The sequence below is a fragment of the Saccostrea cucullata genome, unplaced genomic scaffold (assembly GCF_032062105.1).
Source record: "Saccostrea cucullata isolate Sc308-1 unplaced genomic scaffold, CSIRO_AGI_Scuc_v1 ctg269, whole genome shotgun sequence".
NCBI classification, from domain to species: Eukaryota; Metazoa; Mollusca; class Bivalvia; order Ostreida; family Ostreidae; genus Saccostrea; species Saccostrea cuccullata.
In genome coordinates this window covers 610,346-632,997 of record NW_026935187.1, presented here as the reverse complement: position 1 = coordinate 632,997, position 22,652 = coordinate 610,346, and the positions used below count along the sequence as shown (strand labels likewise).

At 32.5% G+C, this 22,652-nt stretch overlaps 1 protein-coding gene across 1 annotated transcript; it reads left to right on the top strand.

Annotated features, from left to right (window-relative positions):
• The first annotated feature begins 7,880 nt into the window (after positions 1-7,880).
• On the top strand, positions 7,881-22,230 carry LOC134242118 (von Willebrand factor D and EGF domain-containing protein-like). The gene is made up of 20 exons (XM_062724151.1): positions 7,881-8,036; positions 11,853-11,975; positions 12,082-12,216; positions 12,984-13,124; positions 13,250-13,264; positions 13,558-13,826; positions 14,115-14,201; positions 14,373-14,768; positions 15,477-15,562; positions 16,358-16,421; positions 16,956-17,141; positions 17,825-18,048; positions 18,152-18,398; positions 18,907-19,062; positions 19,366-19,534; positions 19,818-20,008; positions 20,321-20,557; positions 20,888-21,002; positions 21,142-21,421; positions 21,680-22,230. The coding sequence occupies exons 1-20, from the start codon at positions 7,958-7,960 to the stop codon at positions 21,879-21,881; spliced, it is 3,402 nt and encodes a 1,133-aa protein (XP_062580135.1). The 5' UTR covers positions 7,881-7,957; the 3' UTR covers positions 21,882-22,230.
• The last annotated feature ends 422 nt before the right edge of the window (positions 22,231-22,652 follow it).

Sequence of the window (22,652 nt, the reverse complement as noted above, 5' to 3'; positions counted from 1 at the left end):
GTCAATTTTTGATAATCGGTTACTCGGACTTTTTCCGATTGAATACCCGGTTTCTCTGTAAAATATTGATTAAAGTTTGTTCTTGAGCTTCGTTATATGCTCTGTTAACCCAAACAGCTAATTTTGTCATGTTTATCAATGTAATACATGTACGAATAATCATTAATTCCACTGGAAATTATTTTTTGGTACTAAATTTATTTATCCTAAAAAAAAAAAACAGAAAAAAAAACAAACAAAAAAAAAACCCCAATGCACAATTATAATACGAAAGCCATAGACACTATCACGATAACTGCGGTACTACTCTTTTGCAGGGCAAAATGATATATTTTGACGAAATATGACGTAAAAGTAATTGTGTTATACACGTCATTTAATTATCTATCAACAAAAACTTCGCTAAAAGTTATTAATTTGCCCTGCAAAAGAGTAGTACCGCAGTTATCTTGAAGGGGCTAATTCAAAAATTCCGCGGACTCTGCTATTATTAACTCTTACAAACGTCATATAGTTATGAAATTTCATAGAAATATGTATCTCAAAGATTCAAATACATTTTGGGAAAAATTTCTGTATTTTAAAAAATTTAACCTAATATTATCGTTGTGTTGATATCGTTGATGGAGAGGTACGGAGCACGACAAAACATTTGAAACAAAAGCATGCTGAATCCAAAGTTTAATTTATTAATTTTCTATAATTTGCTATATTTTCGATAGTTTTCTCAAATGTATCTTAATATTGTTTTTTTATGTATCTACATTTCTGACGTGATATTTGAAGTAGTTACAGAAATATAGTATTTTTTCTCCGATGCGATTCCTTTGAAAACGACTGTGAAAATGACGTCTCCTGAATTGACGGAGCACCTCACTTTTGTTAAATTATGTGTAATGCTCGAAATATCGCCAACATAGATCTAAAATAGGCAAAATATAACATGTAGTAAACTACGGTATTCGTGACATTTGTCTACAATAAGCAAATTGGGATTTTAGATCGTTAAACCTCTGTAAAAGGCTATACGGGAGGACGGGAAGAAGATTATCTACGAAAACTTTATCCGGACTATTTAGAACGTCCTTGAGAGTGACCAATGTAACAATGTATTTCATAAATACCTGAAGTTTTTAGTTTTAGAACAAAAATGAATATTATGCTTTACTTTTTTTTTTTTTTAGAATTTAAGCTTGACAAGAAATGGCGCATGGATGTTGAGTAGATAAGGTATTTCAAACTGTACGGGAACTCCTACATGTAGGAAAATGTTTTTCTGCTCCGTGACTTAATGACATGTCCTGATAAATCAACCAAAACTGATATCAATTAACAACATTTTGATATTTTGTAGACCATATAAGTAAAGATTCTTTTATATTATGTGTGACATTTTGCCCGATTATGTCGTCAAATATTTTTTTCTCTGCAACAAGTCCGCGTAATTTTTTAACGGCCCTCGTACACCCAAAATTACCAATGGTTGTTTTGGATCTATTTGATCAATGCAAAAGGAAGACAAACTGTTGTGGATGTTTGTTTAATAAACTAGCGAAAGAGAAAGCACGAATGTTGTTGGGATCACTAGTCTTACATTATTTCATTTATTGGTTGTTTCCAGTTTATACACTAAACTTAATTTGCAAATTGACTTTCAACAGTTTTGAATCTTTTGTTATTTCTTAATATTTCTTCACTCTTGAAGTGGGTAGCGGCACTTCTATGCATGTCAGATTTCACTGCCTTGTACTGAAAATACCTAAATGATATGTTTACTGAAAACAATAACTGAAGTCATCCATACAAAAATTAAGGACCACAATAGTTGAGAATGGCTCTGTGCCTGCTAGATGATTAGTCACTAATTACTGTATATTTGCAGCTACATGTAGAGGGGATAACAGGTGTTTTACAGGTGTAGATGAAGATATGCTAATTACTGTTTGCATATTTGATAAGTTATTTTTGACAAGTTTTTGATGAAAATATGTACTTTGAAATAAGATATAATATACATCTGAGTAACCGAGTACCTATTTTTAGTATTTGATATTTTGACGTAGGATCAAATACTAGTACTCGGTTAAGTTGACTTCCTTTGAAAATATATTAAATATATCATAAAAAGGTTATTTAAAGTCCTTGATTTCATTAATTGATTGTCAGATAAATTGTAAAGGATTTCTGCTTAATAAACATTATGAGATATTCTTATTTTTTTTCACATACACACTTTGTAGAAAATTCTGCCAAGAGAGACAGTTGTCAGGGGAATGGTGGAGACAATCTCCAGAAAAGAAAAGAAAACTGATATTTTACAATTCCAAAGACAAAGTAATTACAGGAATAAAAGAAATTGACTGGGGTTCAAGGGTCAGCCATGGTAGAAGTTCTCCTGAAAATCCATTTATTGTGGACATCATGACACAGACTTGTGATTTGTTTGTGTTGGCCATACATGTATTAAATCAAAACATTTTTAGAATCACAAGTCTATTGTAAATACACTGTATATGTAAGGTCTATGTTATGTATGTTACATCCTTATTTAGTTTGCTGTTTAACAAGACTTTGTTTCATAGATACTGAGTCAACTTATACAGTAAAACCAAAAGCGTTTGTGAAATTTATTGTTTTCTATTACTCATTAGTACTCATTTTTGTGTTAAGTTTCATAATTAACCATTTCTTGTGCCAAAAAAAAAACAAACAACAACAAACAAACATATTTTACAAGTTTGCATAATATATTTAGTGTATAATAACTTGTATTTCAATGTCAGCTTGTTATATTTTACAAAAATTAATGTTAAAATGTTCATATTGCTACTTCATCTTTTCTCATGTCTCCTCTTCAAAAGGGTGACATATTGTTTATTCGTAGTTTTTGGCGTCAGTACTACAATCTATCAAAATATTTACCCCCCTCCCCCTTCCTTCTTAAGACAGATTGTGCTTCAAATAGTAATTTGCAATCATGCTTCCGCCTATCAATACTCTCAGTACTTTGATCTCCTTGCAGGTGTCATCTGCTATATACAGATATACATGTATTCTTACCAAAAATGCGCACGTTTGAGAAGATGTAATTAATTTAAAACAAACTTCAGAGAGGTTTCCTTTTCAGATCTTGTAAAACCATTCTTTATGAAGATTTTAGTACCAAAAATTACATAGCCATCCAGCAAGGCACGCAAGTTTATTTCGGATGAAGTCGAGCAGGTGCTTGAAAATCTAGTCCAGGACCTAATCACTCCCCACTCTTGGCAATATGTAGAAAAATCAGCACGCCCTAAATTTTAATAAATCTGGTCAATACAGAAAGTTTACATGTTGTTTTTTATCTGATAAAAAAAAATTAGCTCCAGTCTCGTATCAAAATGCCAGAACCGGAAGGGGAGATTCCGGGATTATTTTGCATCAGCCATGATTTGACGTGAACCCAAGTGAAATACTGTTATGACACCTGCAAGTTATAACGCAGTAAATATTGAAATTCGGTTTTGATGCCATGATGCTCACATATATACTCGCCTATGTCTTTTTTTTTAAAGTTAAATTTTGGTCTATAACTCTCGATCTGTACGACTTAAAGGCGAGTCATAGAGAAACATTTTTAATTTTTCAGGACGACAAAAGGTAGTACGAGGGATTATCAAAAAGTTCGTGCATTAGTGCCATAGAATCAAAACCGCTCTAGGTACATAAATGAATTTTAAAATATTAAGTTAGCATCATCTTTTCTATCTAAAGAATAAGCCATAAATCATAAATTTTATTTTTCAATAAATTAGTAATGTTTTTGTTAGCAATGATTTTTCCAGGCGGCGCAACCTCGAATACATCGTTTTGCGACCTATGTGTAACTGAGAAAAACTCTTTTGATATGAATATTTGACATCCAAAAATCCCGTTAATTCATGCATGTGTTGGGACACAATTGTTCCATAAAATTTGAACTTTTTACTTCATTCTGGAAGTTCTATAAAATTTTATTGTAAATTTTACATGGCGCGTCCAAACAAATAAGGCCTGGGAAATGACGCCAAAAGGGGGAGGGTTTTCCTTTTCCCACATTCTATAAAATTTGGCACTTGAAAAACTGGTATAAACCTAAGAAATGTTTAAACTGGCTACGGAGAAATAATATGCATCCGGAGTACTTGTCTTTTAATGTCAAAATAGATTCAGAGAGAAAAGGGATGCACAGTTAATGTCAATTTGTAGTCAAGGTGTGAAAAATCAATCACGCCAAAAAATGACATTGAGCATGTGTTGTAGATATTGAACTCCCAAAAGCGAAATATGCTGGCACAATCAAGCTAGGATCACTCTCAATGTATAAATCCATTTGGAATATTATATTCTTTGAAAGCCACTGTTCATGTCTTTGTAAAGTCATATAAACAAGGCGAATTTAAGTCCTTACTCAGCTCCAGGGAATCTCATCAAAATAGGTATCTGAAGTAGAAGAAGCGGACATTGAAAACGAAAGACGTTGTCGGACGTCATAAAACTAAACAGCGACAGCGCCGGGTGATCATATAATGTCGTTTTTATTTTATAATAATTTTGCAAAAAACAAAGGTATCGAGCTAAAATTTTCAAAATTTCTTTATTTTTTGTTGTTTAATGTTCCATACAAATTTTGAAAGCACAGACTACATAGTACTAATTTTATAGCCTCAGTCCACGAACTTTTTGATAACCCCTCGTATTTTATAATTTTTCCCGTCGATTATCATCGAGTAAGGTCGAATAAGGTCTTTATATTTTTTTTTAATTATTCCAATAAATAAATGTACTTATTGGTCTATACCGACTTTAAAAAAAATATGTCTCAAATAGGCTACCCATAGTAATTTATACAACAATTTGATACTTTGTTTTGCGTCTTGTTTATCTTGGTTTTTTTTTCTTCCTATGTTTCCAGTTTTCTCTGTCGTTTTGTGGTGCTGTGAAGTGTTCAGAAAGTGTTTGTACATCAAGAAACACCGAAAGCGAGATTAATCCAGTCGCTTATATCATACTAGATTTCCTGCTGAATCCCACAAACAAATGAACTTTACTTGTATTTTTATCGCTTTCTTATATTATCTCCCGAAACGTGCATGACATTCTGGCGCTCCACATGACCGTTGTTGTCGTAATTCCATGAAAAAATGAAAAAAAAATTTAATCGAAATAAAATCCAAACTCGAACTTTAACTCACTAAGATACACTCAAAACCAAAACTAGCTCAATATCTTCAAATATTTAGAAAAAAGTGCGAAAAACCATTTGGGACAGACAGAGGGACAGCTAAACAGACAGACGAAGAGTAGACCTATATTCCCCCTGGATTCATCGCTTTTTTTAAAATCTAAAAATGGTTTGACAGTTGCTGAGAAAATGAGATTTAGAAATTTTTATTTCCATTCTTCGTATACGTATGTTCAAGACATCTGGTCACCATTTTGAAGAAGGGACACTTGTAACAATGCGCCATCCCATCCCCTTCAAAACATAAGTACAGCAATTATTATTTATTGGAAGGGAGGGGGTTAACTGGCTCTGGGGGAAATCGCACTCTATAACTACTACACAGAGTAGGATTTCCCCCCGGAAAATTGACTCTGGTGTGGGATTTCCGTAGGAGAAATCCTGCTCTAGAGCCAGTTTTCCCGGGGGAAAGATTTTAGGGGGGAAAGCCTACTCTACAAGACCAGAAATCATCAAAGTCTTTTTTTTCATTTTATTATACCTTTATTCTAAGAATATGCAAAAAGTAAATCTGTTATTCAAATTACTAGTTTTATTTTAAGTGGGCAATTTTCTAAAACTTTTTACATAAACTTGAAAAAATTATGGCAAATATATAAGCGGGCTAATTGAAAATTCCAAAAAATAACTTCTAAATACAACCGACTTATAGTCGAGTATACAGTATACGGTAAAATCAAAGTGCGTATTAAGGAATATGTGTATAAATGAAATCTACACAATTCTATTTCTTTCACACAGATGAAGGTATAATGTTTCTTCGCAGATACTGAAAATGTGGCTCTACAATCATATTCAACTCTAACTTACCACGAGGATCATCACACCTACTATTTACCTTCCTATCGTTTGCTCGATGGATCCAACAAGGAGCCTAGCTGTCTTGACTTCTCTCTATTGAAAATATTTTCATATAGCTTTCACATTCCTCTACAGAATATTTACAATTTGAAAGATATACAGTTTTACTTTATCAATAAAGGTATGACAATGTTCCTCAATGATCACGAGATTCCATGTAAGCAGGAAATAAAAAAACGGAGCGTCATTCTTGGGCATCTTATGCTATGTTTAACACTTTACAACTTACTGTACTGTTACGCAACATACACTGAATGTTCACGTCATGGAAACAGAAATTTACCATTTCCCCGCAAGCACCTTTTAGCGTGGTACAAGTTTCTCTAAAGTTTAGCGTAAATTATATTATGATGCTATATTTGAATACAAAAATAACTTTTCTTATTTGATGAGATTTTTGCAAGCATAAAATAGAAGGAAATAGTCATTAAAGTAAGGATTAAATGAACTTTTTAAAGTGCGTGAAAATGCGTGATTGCGGGAAACGGTATATACGTGATTTTGCGTTAGAAATGGGAAATCGTATATGCGTTAAAATGCGTGACTGCGGGGAAGGGGGTTAAAATAATGTTTGTTTGCCCTCTTTCAACATATTGTGTCGGTAGGGAAGTTTGGATTTTTTGCCCTTAAGGTGAATTATCCCTCTGCTCCAAGTTTTACATTTTTTAAAATTCCTAACATTTATTTTCATCTATCAAAAATGCATTAGAATCAAATAGAAAGTAGTTTGAAGTATGCAGCTTTGCTTACTTTTTAAGAAATGAATAATATGTCAAATCATGATGTGAAGAAAAATATGAAATGGTACATAGAAAAATGAATTATTTTTTATCTCACAATAAAATTAGAAATATGAGGTACGTATATATGAAGATAATATTTACTCTCATAGTTATCCTATTCTCATTACTGAAGCGTTGCTTTTTAAATCAGAATATTAAATTGTTTTCTGTGTTTATCTTTCCATTACCGCCCTTGAATTTTTTTAGTGAAACAAAATATTAATTAAATATTTATAAACAATACTGCCCCTGAAATTTCTGTAACAATTAAATGACTTATACGTTAATAGATAGAAATATCTCAATATAAACCGTTTAAAGGAACTAAGTATAAATGTTATAGGTAAACTAATAAAAAATTTATGAAAAGTATTGCAATAGAATCTAGAAATCAACATTAGTTTGATAGAACAGATTCGATTAAGTTAACTATAAAATTGTCTTTGTGAATGCAATCTGTAAAACTTTCATGATAATATCTTGAATTTTGTGGTGAAATGTCTTCAGAAAGTTATCTCTCTTAACAATTACAATATTTACGAATATTTTGCGGTGTTCCGGGTCACCATCGCAAGTTAAATAATGATGCCATAATTGTAATTATACAATTTTAATTGAACATAATTTTATATTTTGTAAATCACATTTAGAAAAGGGTAATAAATATGTTAATATTACATGTCAATGAAACAGATTTTATTTAAAATAGATTTTATTTAAAATTTACCTTGTCGGTGAACTTTACGGACAACTTGCGAATATTTGACCAGAACAGAAATCAAGGAATAAAAAGTAACATATAGTTTTTGGGGTTAAAAAAAGTTTTGAGACACATCAGTTTTAAGCAGTCCGTAAAGAGAGGGGACAAACAAAACGTTTTGTAAAGATGACCTTGTTTTTAATTTTTTTTCCCTTCATCATGACAGGATATGCAACAATCAAGTTCAACTATTACACACCACACTACCAGTATTCAGGAATCGAAGAGATACCAGCCTCTACCTCAAGTGTTATTAAAATTCCCTTTCCAGTACAAAATCGCTACATTTATATGTGGTTCAGTTTTTCTCTTGATAACGTCACAGAAACGTTCATTCCTTCACTGTCCATCTGTGAGGTAGAAATTAACGGTAAGAGCCCTTCAATTTACAAGCAATTTTTATTGCTGTAAGCGGCTTTATTCTTGGGTTCGACCATGAATAAAGATATATATCATTTTTCTTTAGTTTCTTATTTGTATTTAGCTTAGTGGATTTGATTATCAATACTAATCAACAGCACGATTTTAACTTTTCTTTTTTTTTTTTTATCTGTTACCTGTTTATTACAGAGCCCACCTGGTCTGAATCTCTCAGCACTAGCTTTCCTAGACCTACAGTTTTAAAAACTATATTCCAAACACCTGTTGAATATATTTACTCTTCAAGTTTGTTTAACCGTAAGAATTTATACTACTCAAATGATCCGCCTACAGTACTTTGCTCTTCTGAGTCAGAGTTAGATCTTCTAAACGTTTAAAATTTGTTTACAGTCGGACAGACAGACAGACAGACAGACGGACGACGGACGCATTACTATCGCATAAGCTCTTCTGGTCTCTGACCAGTAGAAGTAAAAACGAGAGTAAGACGATATATTATTAACCCTTATTATTTACTCGAACAACGGAATTATACTACATTGTTTTTGTTTGTTGTTTAACGCCATTCTTCAGGATTTTTCACTCTTATTGAGACGCAACAGTTTTGATCTGATTTCAATATAACTTGGCATATAAGTAGACTACATTAAGATACATAATTCTGTGTATCGGATTTTAATTTCGACGAACGGTGTTGGCGTTGTTACTAAAAATTAGGGATGTGCGATTTTATCGGTATACCGGTATATCACGATTTTTTGTTGCGTGATACGTATCGTGATACGGAGACCTAAATACCGGTCTTTAGGTACATATTATAAAGTCCAGAAATTTTTCATTTATTTGTTTAATCTTTCAAATTACAATTACAGAAAGTATAAAAAATGCTGTAAAAGGTGAAAAGAATGACATCTTACCATTCGAGTATGATTAGTTTTATTTACATAAAAATTTCAAAAATGTGAAATTTTGTTTGTCTAGCATATTTTTTAGAAAAATAATGACTTTTCATATAAAATCATTGTAAAAACTGCTTTTAAAAATATCATGATATCATCGTGATATTGTGGGAAAAAATCGTGATATATCGCGATACGAAATTTTTGGCGATACCCATCCCTACTAAAAATAGAAATTACTGTGAAATTCTTTCAAAACGCTACTCCTCCTACAGTGTTGGGCTGATTTTAATATAACTTGGCACACAAGTAGACTACACTAAGATACATAACATAGTGCATCGGTTTTTGATATCGAATAACGGTGTTGCCATGGTTACTAAAAATAAAATTTTCTGTGAAATTCCTTTAAAACGCTTCTCCTACTACAATTTTGGTCTGATTTCATTATAACTTGGCACACAAGTAGACTACACTAAGATACATAAAATAGTGCATCTGTTTTCGATTTCGATGAACAGTGTTGCCATTGTTAATACAAATAGAAATATCCGTGAAATTCCTTTAAAACGCTACTCCTTCTTTAGTTTTGGTCTGATGGCAATGGTTTCTTTTCGCATCCTGTGTTATAAGTACAAACCAGTAGAGCTACAGTCTCGACAGACACCTCTGGTTTTTGTTTGTTGTTTAACGCCATTCTTCAGAATTTTTCACTCTTATGGAGACGCAACTATAAACGAGAGTAAGACAATATATTATTAACCCTTATTATTAACTCGAACAACGAAATTATACTTCATTGTTTTTGTTAGCTCTACTGGTCAGAGACCAGAAGAGCTTATGCGATAGTAATGCGTCCGGCGTCCGTCCGTCTGTCTGTCTGTCTGTAAACAATTATTCAAAATGCTACTCCTCCTACAGTTTTGATCTGATTTCAATATAACTTGGCATATAAGTAGACTACACTAAGATACATAATTCTGTGTATCGGATTTTAATTTCGACGAACGGTGTTGGCGTTGTTACTAAAAATAGAAATTTCTGTGAAATTCTTTCAAAATGCTCCTCCTACAGTTTTGATCTGATTTCAATATAACTTGGCACACAAGTAGACTACACTAAGATACACAATTCTGTGTATCGGTTTTTGATTTCGACGAACGGTGTTGGCGTTGTTACTAAAAATAGAAATTTCTGTGAAATTCTTTCAAAATGCTACTCCTCCTACAGTTTTGGTCTGATTTCAATATAACTTGGCACACAAGTAGACTACACTTAGATACATAATTCTGTTTATCGGTTTTTGATTTCGACAAACGGTGTTGGTGTTGTTACTAAAAATAGAAATTTCTGTGAAATTCTTTCAAAATGCTACTCCTCCTACAGTTTTGATCTGATTTCAATATAACTTAGCATATAAGTAGACTACACTAAGATACATAATTCTGTGTATCGGATTTTGATTTTGACGAACGGTGTTGGCGTTGTTACTAAAAATAGAAATTTCTGTGAAATTCTTTCAAAATGCTACTCCTCCTACAGTTTTGGTCTGATTTCAATATAACTTGGCACACAAGTAGACTACACTAAGATACATAATTCTATGTATCGGTTTTTGATTTTGATGAATGTTGTTGCCATGGTTACTAAAAATAGAAATTTCTGTGAAATTTTTTCAAAATGGTACTCCTCCTACAGTTTTGGTCTGATTTCAATATTACTTGGCATACAAGTAGACTACACTAAGATACATAATTCTGTGTATCGGTTTTTGATTTCGACAAACGGTGTTGGCGTTGTTACTAAAAATAGAAATTTCTATGAAATTCTTTCAAAATGCTACTCCTCCTACAGTTTTGGTCTGATTTCAATATAACTTGGCATGCAAGTAGACTACACTAAGATACATAATTCTGTATATCGGTTTTTGATTTCGACAAACGGTGTTGGCGTTGTTACTAACAATAGAAATTTCTATGAAATTCTTTCAAAATGCTACTCCTCCTACAGTTTTGATCTGATTTCAATATAACTTGGCACACAAGTAGACTACACTAAGATACATAATTCTGTGTATTGGTTTTTGATTTCGACGAATGGTGTTGGCGTTGTTACTAAAAATAGAAATTTCTGTGAAATTCTTTCAAAATGCTACTCCTCCTACAGTTTTGGTCTGATTTCAATATAACTTGGCACACAAGTAGACTACACTAAGGTACATCATTCTTTATATCCGTTTTTGACTTCAATGAACATTATTACCTTGGTTAATAAAGATAGCAATTTCTGTTACTCTCAAAATGCTACTTCAAATACAGTTTTAGTCTGATTATAATATAATGTGGCATGCAAGTAGACTACACTAAGAACATAGAGAAACTTATTCAAGGATCATTATTCTCTTTTTTGCTAGTGTAAAGTTTCAATTCCCAACTGCTTAAGTACTTTCCTCTTCCTTTGCTATAAGTACAAACCAGTAGAGCTTCAGTCTCGACAGAGACTTCTGGTTTGTTGTTTAACGTCATTCTTCAGAATTATTCACTCTTATGGAGAAGCAAGTATGGGCTTCTTGAGATCTGCAAATTTTGGCACTAAGTAGTGAGAAATCTTAATACGGCCTCATCCGAAGAACCGATCTCCACGAACCACAGTGGGATTCGAACCCGCGACGTACGGATCAACTTCTCCGTGACTCTAGAGCAGACCCTCGTACCACTGCACAATTCAGGCGACTTAAATATTTTAGAGATACAGAAAAAAAATTAATTCAATTGTTTTTCAATTCAGTTGAGCGCTCAATCTCATGCATACAATATTTCTTAATCTCGATAGCGAAGGTCAAACCATAAATAAATTAATCGAGTAAGGTCAGTAATTTTCATATTTATATTATGTTCTTGCAATAGGATGCCCTAAAAATCAGTATGGTAGTCCATGTAGACCCTGCGCAGAAAACTGTGATCAGTGTAACCCTCTCAATGGATCTTGTTTATGCAAAGATGGGTATACTGGTGAAAATTGCACAGAAGGTAAGCAGGACGTACTCAATCTCACATTTTGATTTTGATTTCAAAAGAAGTTTTGAGAGCTTAAGTAAAATATCAGAATCTTCACTTTTGACAAAAACTTTTATAGAGTGTTCGAATAATACATATGGTGCAAGCTGTATGTATAGTTGTGGACATTGCTTTGATGATGCTTGTGATCACGTGACTGGGAACTGTTCACTCGGTTGTACTACAGGCTGGACATCAACAAACTGCAATCAAGGTTGGTCTGTTTAAGAACGTGCCTTTTAATGAGAGAACAATTTGGCTATTGTGTTTATCATTAACATTTCCTGTGGCTACACTTTTCAGAAAGATTGGATTTGATGATTGACCTTCACCTTAAATTTGACTTGTCGAAAATTTTAGTTTTATCCGTAACTTTGAAGGTTTTCCAATTTTTTTCAATATTCGTTACTAGTGATAGGTTCTTATTACAATATTTGACCTATGATCTTGACGGTTGATGCAGATGAGACAAAAATTAATCTACATTATAGCAAATGTTGATGTATATATATTTACATTTCCAATGTCTTTGTCCGAGATAAAATTACATATAGTTAATGTACTTTATTTCTCCATCAAAGTACTGGTTCATCGACAGGCACTGTTAAAAAAATTACCTGTGGGACGGGACGTGAACCGATAGAGACAGAAGCGGGCCTGTTGCACGTGCATTAGCGTCCAATCAAGAGCACATTAATACAAGGAATAACTGTCAGATTTTTTTTTATTTCATGACGATGATCAATCGATTGAATTGCATGATAATTGTATGAATAAACGCTTTTGACGTTTTATGCAAATTATCACGCAAGTCACGCGATTGATACCATCATGAAATCAAAATATTAGACAGTTATTCCTTAAATTTATTTAAACAAGATCTAATCTTTTAAAGTATTCCAAAGACGATTTCTGTGTCGCAACCTAGTTGACGTAATGTGAAGAGGTATTGATGAAATTAATATTGTAAATTTATTTTAGCTTGCAATATCAGTTGGTATGGACGTGATTGTTCACAGAGATGTAGCAGTCACTGTATAACACCGTATCTTTGCGACAGATTTAATGGAACTTGTCTGGGAGGATGTGCCCAAGGATGGATAAATGATACTTGTGATAAAGGTTTGCAGTTGCTTGTAAAAAGCACTTTTTTACAGTGTTTATAACTCGGAATTGTTATTTTTTCTGTCTTTATAATGAATATTTGATCTTATTAAATTTATATAATTTCTTGTTTACACTTTTAGTCGACACGGATTATTGTGAGTATAAAGTTCTTTTTTTACATAGATACAGTGACACTTGTCTTAACCGGATGTTGTGTTATGCAGTATTTTGTCAATAAATTTATTGAATATATTCAATTTTGATCAATTCAATTGTTTTAAAAGCTGTTTATTCCAGAATCATATCAAACACATCTTTTTGGAACCAATGGTGTCATGAATATACAGGTTAAACTGTACATTGATAATTTAGCACAAATTTAAAGTGGTAACAATTATGTAGTTTTGCTTTTTCAGTGACTCCTTTTGTATAAATTTCTTCAAAACAGGTATTGATTGGGCGCCATCTGATGTATCTGTTTCATACCATAACATGACATGGAAGAGAGAAAAATTTAATAACATTATCAGATATGACCCCGCTGTGACATTTCTCTGCAACTTCAGTTTAAAATCAGATGAAGATTTATTATATGACGTCATATGGTATATTGATGGACAGGAAGTTGTCAATCAAACAGTTGACAAATCCAGTAATTATACAACAGTAATAACAGCCTATGATATTTTGAAAATTGGGAAAAAGATTGGGTCTGAAGTAAGTACTTTTCATCATGAAAACATTTTTGTTCACATAAAAAGCATATTAAAATATCATCGAGAAGGCATGATTTGCAGAGAGAAAATAAAAAAAACATTTTTAAAGGAGGACGTAGCAAACAGAAATTATATTATTAAATTTTTTTAATTTTCTAAGGCTTTTGTCAATTTAAGGGAGGTAAACCCTACTGCAAATAATTTTTATGTCAAAAAGGCAAGTTTTTATTCAGTTATTGATCAATTTAGATATGCCAAATACCATTTCCTTTTTTGTTTTCTGTGTAAGGTATGGTGTAAAGTTGGTGCAAAACGAAAAGAAGAAAGCATTTCCTGTATTTACAAAGTTGGAAATCCATTTTTTGCTGGAATTAAGGTAATATATGAAATATTTAAGCTTAACGTTTACATGTATAAATTTTAAGATAGTAATGAAGATGTATGCTAAAACATAAAAAAAATTGCTTTCATTTTAATTTAAAAGAAATCTCAGTATTCTTCGCAATGTACAATGTTTATGGATATTTATCCTGAAAAATGACTGAAGATACTGAATCCACAAATTGAATTAGAAAGGAAAGGATCAAAGAATGTCCAATTAGAAATGACGATACCATTTGCCTCAGAATCGCTTTTTATCAATGGTATTCCTCAACCAGTTAGCGACCTGAACATTCATATGACCTTTAAAACAGACGATTCCTCTACATGTGGTGGCGGGGGCTCGTCCAATCAGTGCGAGGTTAAAGTTAAAAGCTTTAACTACAATGAAAAACACAAGTATGAAAACGGGGAATGGACGCAGAATATTTCATTTCCGGTTTATAGCCAAGACACGGATGGTTACGTCATCAACAGTCAGATGACCTTAAGATTAAAGACGGGAGGAACTAACGGTGTTGGAAGTAAAATATTCGAGCATGTGTCTTTGCCCGACATTTCGGTATGTAGATTACGCTTAATTAGATTGATTAATTGTATGTTTTTATATATCCCTTTCGAGAATTTTTCATTCATTTGGAGACAGCTGCAAATTTTGCCTTATTCTCGGTACTCAGGGCCATTGAGCAGTAAGGGATGTCGTTCGTGCCAGCACCTACTGCGGCTCGGGACCTATGTTAATACGGTCTCATCCGAAGGACCGGTGTCACTGTCCCATACTTTAAATCGAATCCGCGACATCGCGACCCTAGAGCAGACGCTTCAACTTAATTAGAACAGAATGAACAATGATTAAGACAATTTTCTATTCCTAAGCAACGCTTAATATATTTAAGTTTCTAAAATGAAGTACATTGAAAACTTCAATATATAAATGAAAAATAAAGTTCTTTATATAGTGATCGGAATATGTGTCAAATTAATAATAAAAAAAACTAATTTATACTAATACTATATATATGTTGTAATGTATCGCCTTTTTGTATTTTTACTCATTTTTGAAACTGTTTAACAAACACATTATACATATACTATACTGATGATTCTGTGTTGTTTAACGTCCATCTCGAGAATTGAATTCGGACCCGCGACTGAAACACCAACTTCTTACTTCGCGACTCTAGAACAGACGCTCTAACCACTGCGCCATGCGGGCGACCAGCTTTAACTAAAGGGTACATTATAACGATGTTTAGAATTTATGTTACAGATAAGTGTTCGAGAAGGAAATGAAAACTGGAAAGGAAGATCGTGTGGTGTAAGAGCAGATCCTCACATGTATACTTTTGACGGAAAGTAAGGCAAAACGTTTCTTAACAACCCTAAAGGTGCTTAGACACATATTTAAAGTTAATATTTTCTCAAATACATGTAGTTTGTATAAAATCACATCTTATATATTGCAATAGTATTTCACACTAAAATATATTAATAATCTTATTTCATCTCGAAATTATTGAATTTTCTTGAATCTATTTTCTTTCTGAGTACTCTTTAAACGTTGTTTAGGAGTGCTGATTTCTTGATAATTCAACAGGAATGTAAATTTTGCTAAAAGAAAGGTCGGGAGTTAAGAAGGCCAAATATGCATGTATAGCAAGTGCATCTTTTGTTTCTTTGTTTCTTTTGTCAGTACATGTATGTGGAGACTTGAAATTGACATTCAAGACCTCATGTTATTTAAATCTATTAGACAACATTTTTCAATCAACATTTACAAAATTATTTCACAATAAAATTAGAATATTAGGAATCACTATTCAATTTCCCCAGGGGCATTAACGAAAGTTGGAAATGTGGGATAGTTTATAAATAACGGATTTCGTCCGTTTTGCAAGTTATCCCGCGTTTCCAACTATCCTTGATGCGCTGGCAAATTCAACAAATTAGACAATAACTCCTTAAATAAGCCACATATATTTGTAGACGGAAACTTAAAAGTTTATAGATGCCAACCATTTGAAGTCTGATTATTTTAACTACGTGATTCCCCAACAACATTAATTTTGCTATTCCACCATATAATAATTAAAAAAGTTTTGTCAATGACTTATGTGAAGGAAAATATAATCAATTTTATTCTCACCCCAGATCATACGAATGTCAGATACCGGGGGAATATATAAATTATCGAAATCAACCTCAACTTCAATGGGTACGTATGATTAATTCAATAATTTGACATGCCCTGTTCATTTTTTTTTGTTAAGCCTTGATTAAATTTATTATTGTATCTAAAGTGATGACAGATAAATATATAAAAATATAACGATTTAAATGGAAGAAGGGATTAAGAAAATGGCGTTAATGGTTAGAAACTTTCTAGGAATGTACTCAATTGAGGACATCTTTGTTAATATGTCTGCTTGCCCTTTCGCAATTCAGAATAAAAAAATATTTGGTCAGTAGAACTAGTTAAAGGGGACATGTTCTAGTCGGGAACACTTTTTAGCGTCTAGATAGTAATAAATTGTATGAAATGAAAAATAAATGACTTATATATTCTAAAGTATTTTATTTTTGTCAGGGCATTTTCAATCAGTCGATCGGTATATGTAAGGGGAGGGCAAACAAACAATTTTTTAAAAAAAAATCCTGACCTTTTTTGAAAAAAAAAACAATTAAAGAAACTACATTTAAGATTCAATAATATTTAAAACATTTCTTAACACTTAGAACTATATTTTAGATTCTCTCTAAACACCACCTATGTATCCCTTCATACGATGGTCCCTGGTGCGTCTGCGCAGTCGTAGCCAGAGCAGGGAGAGATGTCTTCGTCATAGATTTATGTGGAGAAAATAACTTCATCAGCTATGAGTTGTGTGAGGACAATGTTCTAAAGGTCACGAAAATTCACGACAAGTATTACAAGGTAAGAACGTTAAGCAAAGACACAAAAACAACCTAGGTCAGAAAAATCAATTATTTATCTAGATTACACTGATGCATGTACATACAAGTTAAAAAAAAATCATGAAATATGTAAAATTTGTTTTCATTTGTCAATTAAAAGTGCTATCAAAGATTCAAGTTTTTCTTTTAAAACAAGATCAAAACGTTGGTTTTTAGAAGAAGGGATCTAGAACATTCAATAAAACAATAAAATTTAAAAGCCCTGCCTTAAACTGTTCAAAATTTTTCACCAATGTTAAAGTGTAGTACTTTTCTGCAAAAGTAGACATACATTGTAACACCAAGGTCAATGTTAGAGGTCAAAGATGTTGATAGTCAAACAAATGATTTTTCACTTTAATTACACAATCGAATTATAAAAACCCTAGGAGCCCCCATTCAAAAGTTATGAGCAGGGCTAGTGGTTTGGGGGACAACCAGACTTAATGGCAGGGTAAAAACTAGATACTCTATGCCCTTTCACCTATCTTCGGTTAGGGGGTCAAAAAATGTTATTTTAACAGTGTTTAATACTCATTTTACAGTATAGGTCTGAAAGGAAAACTTCTGCATCACATTCTGTAGACAACATTAAAATTGATCTGTACTTTTTCTACATGCTTTCGATGACTTTATACGGAAATTTTATATTTGCATATTCAGATATATTTCCCCACTGGTACGTCACTTGCCATCTATATTATGGAGTGGAGTGGACATTATAACATCGATCTGGAGATCCTTCCCTCTGCGATGGATATAGGAAATACTGACGGTTTATGTGGTTACTTTGATGGAGTTAGGGAAAACGACTTCAGAAGGCGAAACAGTACGATTACAGACGACATCGGTCAGATTTATCCTAATGACTTCTCTAAGTCATGGATGTAGGTTTAGATATTTACATTTAGAAATATTCCATTGTTCGGTGACATTTCGCATGGACACCCAACGTAAAATTACATTTGTAAACATTGCCTTTGTTTGTAGGATTCCGGACAACGAAAATCTCTTCAGTGGTAACTCCTCAGTTTATAGCAGTTTGCAATCAGTGTCCTCCATTCTAGTTCCTCACTGCGCATGCACGGAAGACGGTAGAACCCTGTGTTCCTACAATACGTTTACACCCTGCAACTCAAACAGAGGCAAACAGTATGAATGTAACGTAGATCTTGTACAGAACAGAAGACGAAAACGGGATGTTTCCGATATGTCCATGGAAAGGGGTCATTTATTAGTATGCAATTAATTCCTGAAATTTATTCCATTCACCTGTTAAAATATCTTGAACTTATTTTAAAGACCTGAAATTCTCTATATATCCATTTTGCATAGATGCCAAAATAATGATTTTGAATTTGATACTATTTTCATTGAAATATAATTATATATTAAATAGTTACAATCTCCTATATTTACATTTGCCAATGTCTTTCCTTATATTACAATGCAAAAAAATGAAATTCAATTTTCGATGACATGCAGTCGGTCACAAGATCTGACTATCCTGCTTATGGAAAGCAAACTGCACGAGACATTTGGAAAGTCTTGAATGTGACGTCATATGACGTCGTATTTATACGTTAAGTTGCATTCAATAACAAAGTCGGGCGTTAGAGAATTTGATCACGTGACCGACTTCATGTCAATTCCCAATGACACTCTAAAAATGATATTTTATTTCTTAAAGGTAAAACCAATAATATAAATATCATGATAAGATGTTATTGATTTAACAATTTCAGAGAAAGAAACGTTCGATTTCCTACGTACAGACCACTGAATACTCGGAGAGAGTTTGTCTCCAGGCTTTTGAAAATTCACCCGAATACAACACCTGTCAACAACATGTGACTGACCTAAGTAATGTAACCTTGTCCAACTGCATCGAAGACATAAAAGTAGGTTTATTACAAGAACTTTATATGTTATATAATGCAATCTTACCTTCTAATATCAGTTAACTTGTACAGTAAAACACACTTATACCGAACACACATATAAATTGACACATAAAGCGAAATGATTTTCATTCCCCATAACTTTTTCATAATTTTTTTAACTGGACGAATACAACGAATTACGCTTATAACAAAGCAAACCCATTCGTCAGAACGACTACGTTATAAGCTTGTTTATTGGTTTGTTTTTTGCATAAAAGAAGATTTAATTGAACAAATTGAATGCTTAAATCTTTTTTTCAGTTGACTGGCGATGATAACCTAACGCACATTCACGTCGAAGCCGCCCTACAGCAATGTTCAACATTTGTGCTTTTGAATGCCACACTGCAAGAATCAGAACCGGAAGTAACGTATACAATACAAAACCTATGTCCCAATAATTGTTCCGGACATGGCACGTGTGATGGTGGTATGCAATTTATTGGATCATACGATGTTAAGAATCTGTGTCAGCTGTTCTTTCTTGAATATATTATATTATTAAAATAAATAATAATATTTGAGAAAAAATAAGAATTTTCAGAGTCCAAGGAATAAAATAAATTGAAATAAATTAAAAAAAATATATATATACTTCATTAATTTTTTTTCAAAATTAGAAAATAAATTATAAAATTTTTTTTATCTTGATTCCATAGAAATCATTTTTCTGGCGACCATCATGTTAATTCTTTCGTCGAATATATTTTAAGGTAACTGTACCTGTGACACTGGTTTTGGAGGGAGCGACTGTTCCTTTGATTTACTCGCACCTCCTACCATAACAAGTGTTCCCGGGGTTGGTCTGTGTGATCTGTCTGCTAAAACCTGTAAAGAAGCAACAATTATAGGGAAATATTTCTTTGAAAACATGAACTCAATATGCTATCTTAATGTGAAACAGGTACGTCTGAATAGTCATTCGTTCAGTATATATAGGTAGGAGGGTCGTCGATTCAGTCGCCGTGAGTGGTATACCTATGAAAGATAATAAATGGAGTAACTTTTCATTCGTTAAATATCTTCTGCTTTTAATGCACCTGAAAAGACAGGTTAATTTGATATTGATACGGTAGGAGTTTTCATTATGTTGGTCCCCAACTCATAAGCTAAGTGATTGTCTAAATTTGGTCCTCTTGATGACTATATGGTGACTTTTTTTATGAGTATCTTTTATTTTTTCAGCAATATCATATGTTTCATTATTCTATCTCAGACAAAGATTAACCAAACAAAAGAGAGTGGGGTCAGACAATTGAATTTACAAGAGAGGACACTGTTTGAGGGATACTGTCCGCTTCCGTACGATACTACTGACATCTGGACAACCGAAATCAAATTCAACATCTCCAATGACGGAGTACGTTATACAGACACGTATAATGTTATTATATACCAATCTCAGTGCCAGGAGTACCACAACGAATCAGGAAATGTGTACTTCACCTTAAAGGTACGTGTTATTATTTCTCCTCTCTCTCTCTTACACACACACACACTCTCTCTCTGTGAATCTTCGTAGAGTGCATTTTAAGCATTATTGTGGCTGGCTTAATGGATATATAATTATATAAAAATCCCTTGTACTCTATAACATCTCTGTCTATTAAATTAAATGTTTTTAAAAACTTACCACTAATTTTTCCCATATGTTTCATAAAACTATGTAAATCTTGTTATTTGAAAAGATATGTTGTTTTTGCACACATTTACTTGTACGTATATGTAGTTATTTTAAAAGAACTTTCGCAACAGGAAAAACCTTATTTATTACTATTTACAGGAGAAATTCTGTTACATTGATAGTACATGCATTAGCCCCATGCAGATTAGTTCAACCAACGAGTGTCTTTACTGCAATGCAACGAATGATAAATACAACTGGACAGAAAGCCAATGCAAGTCTCTTACTATGATACATTGTCCCTATTTTCTATTTGTATTTTGAAAAATTAGATGTGATTTGAGTTTCTTTTTTAATTATTTACTTCATATGCTATTATGTTAATTAAAATAATTGGACTTTTGTCAACTTAGCATGTGGTCAAACAACAATCGAAAGCATGCTAACAACAATATTACAAGAATCCACATCGAAGGGATCATCGGAACAAAATGAAGAGAAAACAACATCTATTACCACTATTGTGAAAGACGAAACAACATATACAAAAATAATCTCTCCAGTTACAAGTGCAGAGAACGAATACATAAAAGTGAACAAAACCCATCTGATCGTTGGAGTCTCCACTTCCATTGTTGGAATAGTTTTATTAATGATAATCATAGGACTGGTAGCCAGAAAATGTAGCAAATCGTAAGTATTGATTTCTTTTGATTTTACGGGGACTGACTGGAGTTTTCATTGCGCATTGTGGTTGAGAAAAACAGCTTTTATTTGAAATGAACAGTATAAAAGATCCCCAGAATATATTTGCTTCAGTTAAACTTTAATTTTATCTTTTAAAACTTAAAAAAAGAGGCTTTCAATGACTTTTCTTTATTTTAAAGGTAATAATTTAGAAACTGGTATAAATATTTAGTTATAAATGTGTTTTACATAATTTTTAAACAGAAATAATCATCAAAAAAGCAAACAGGATGATGGTGAACCAATCAGAAACTGGAGAGACCTTGCCTTGGCGGGAAAACAGTACAATGCCAATTCCTCCTTATCCTATAACAGAAATCCCTACTTTGCTCGAGCATCTCTGCATCACCCCAATTCTAATGAAGAATCTCGTTATATAGACTCCAGTAAATATCAGAGATATTGACAACTTTTGTCTGTTCTTCTTTCTTGCACATAGACATTGATTATCCTATTCTTGTGCTATGTTTTGTATATATTATTTGCTTTCAAACTGCTTTAAGAGACATACTGATACTGTATTTTATAACCTTATATACACATGTATTTGTATAATTTGATAATTTTATTGTGAATGTTATTTTTCCCTTACCTTAAGAGGATTGATATTTGAAATTAGAAATCATTGTAACATTCAAAAAAGTAGATTAATAACGTTATCTGTAATTGCAAAAATTAAATTACGTGCATATGAACATCTTGATAGGTCGTATATGTTTCAAGAATAAGAAGACAAGTTGCTGTCCTTTAAAAAAGGACTGCAATACGTGGACCATATCCATGTGTTTCTAACCGAAATTCAATCAAAAAAATTTCTAGGTTGTAGTAAATATTCATGTAGGTTTGGTTCACATTTTCTACAATGATCTGCCTACTAATGACTGATTGTAGTCTCAAAGCGAAATTGTGAAAAGTTTATCTCCGATTAGACTTTAGGCCTAGAAAAAAAATATGTTTGTTTCCGCTTTCAGGCGAAAAAAAATAGGGTAGGTAGGTAGGCATTTTTTTTTTTTTTTAAATTTTTTTTTTCCTTTTCAGACTGCGAATAACATGTATAGTACCAAAACATCTTTAAATGAATCACTGGTAAATGAAAAATAAAACAATTTTTCATGTATAGTACCAAACACATCTCTAAATGAATCATTGGTAAATGAAAAATAAAACAATAATTCTT

What these genes read in the sequence shown, in the direction of transcription:
- LOC134242118 (XM_062724151.1), top strand. Translation starts at nt 7,958, where the DNA reads ATGTGGTTCAGTTTTTCTCTTGATAACGTCACAGAAACGTTCATTCCT. An exon ending in CTGTGAGGTAGAAATTAACG is followed by an intron (nt 8,037 to 11,852) that starts GTAAGAGCCCTT and finishes TTCTTGCAATAG; the next exon opens with GATGCCCTAAAAATCAGTAT. An exon ending in TGTCTTTGCCCGACATTTCG is followed by an intron (nt 14,769 to 15,476) that starts GTATGTAGATTA and finishes TTTATGTTACAG; the next exon opens with ATAAGTGTTCGAGAAGGAAA.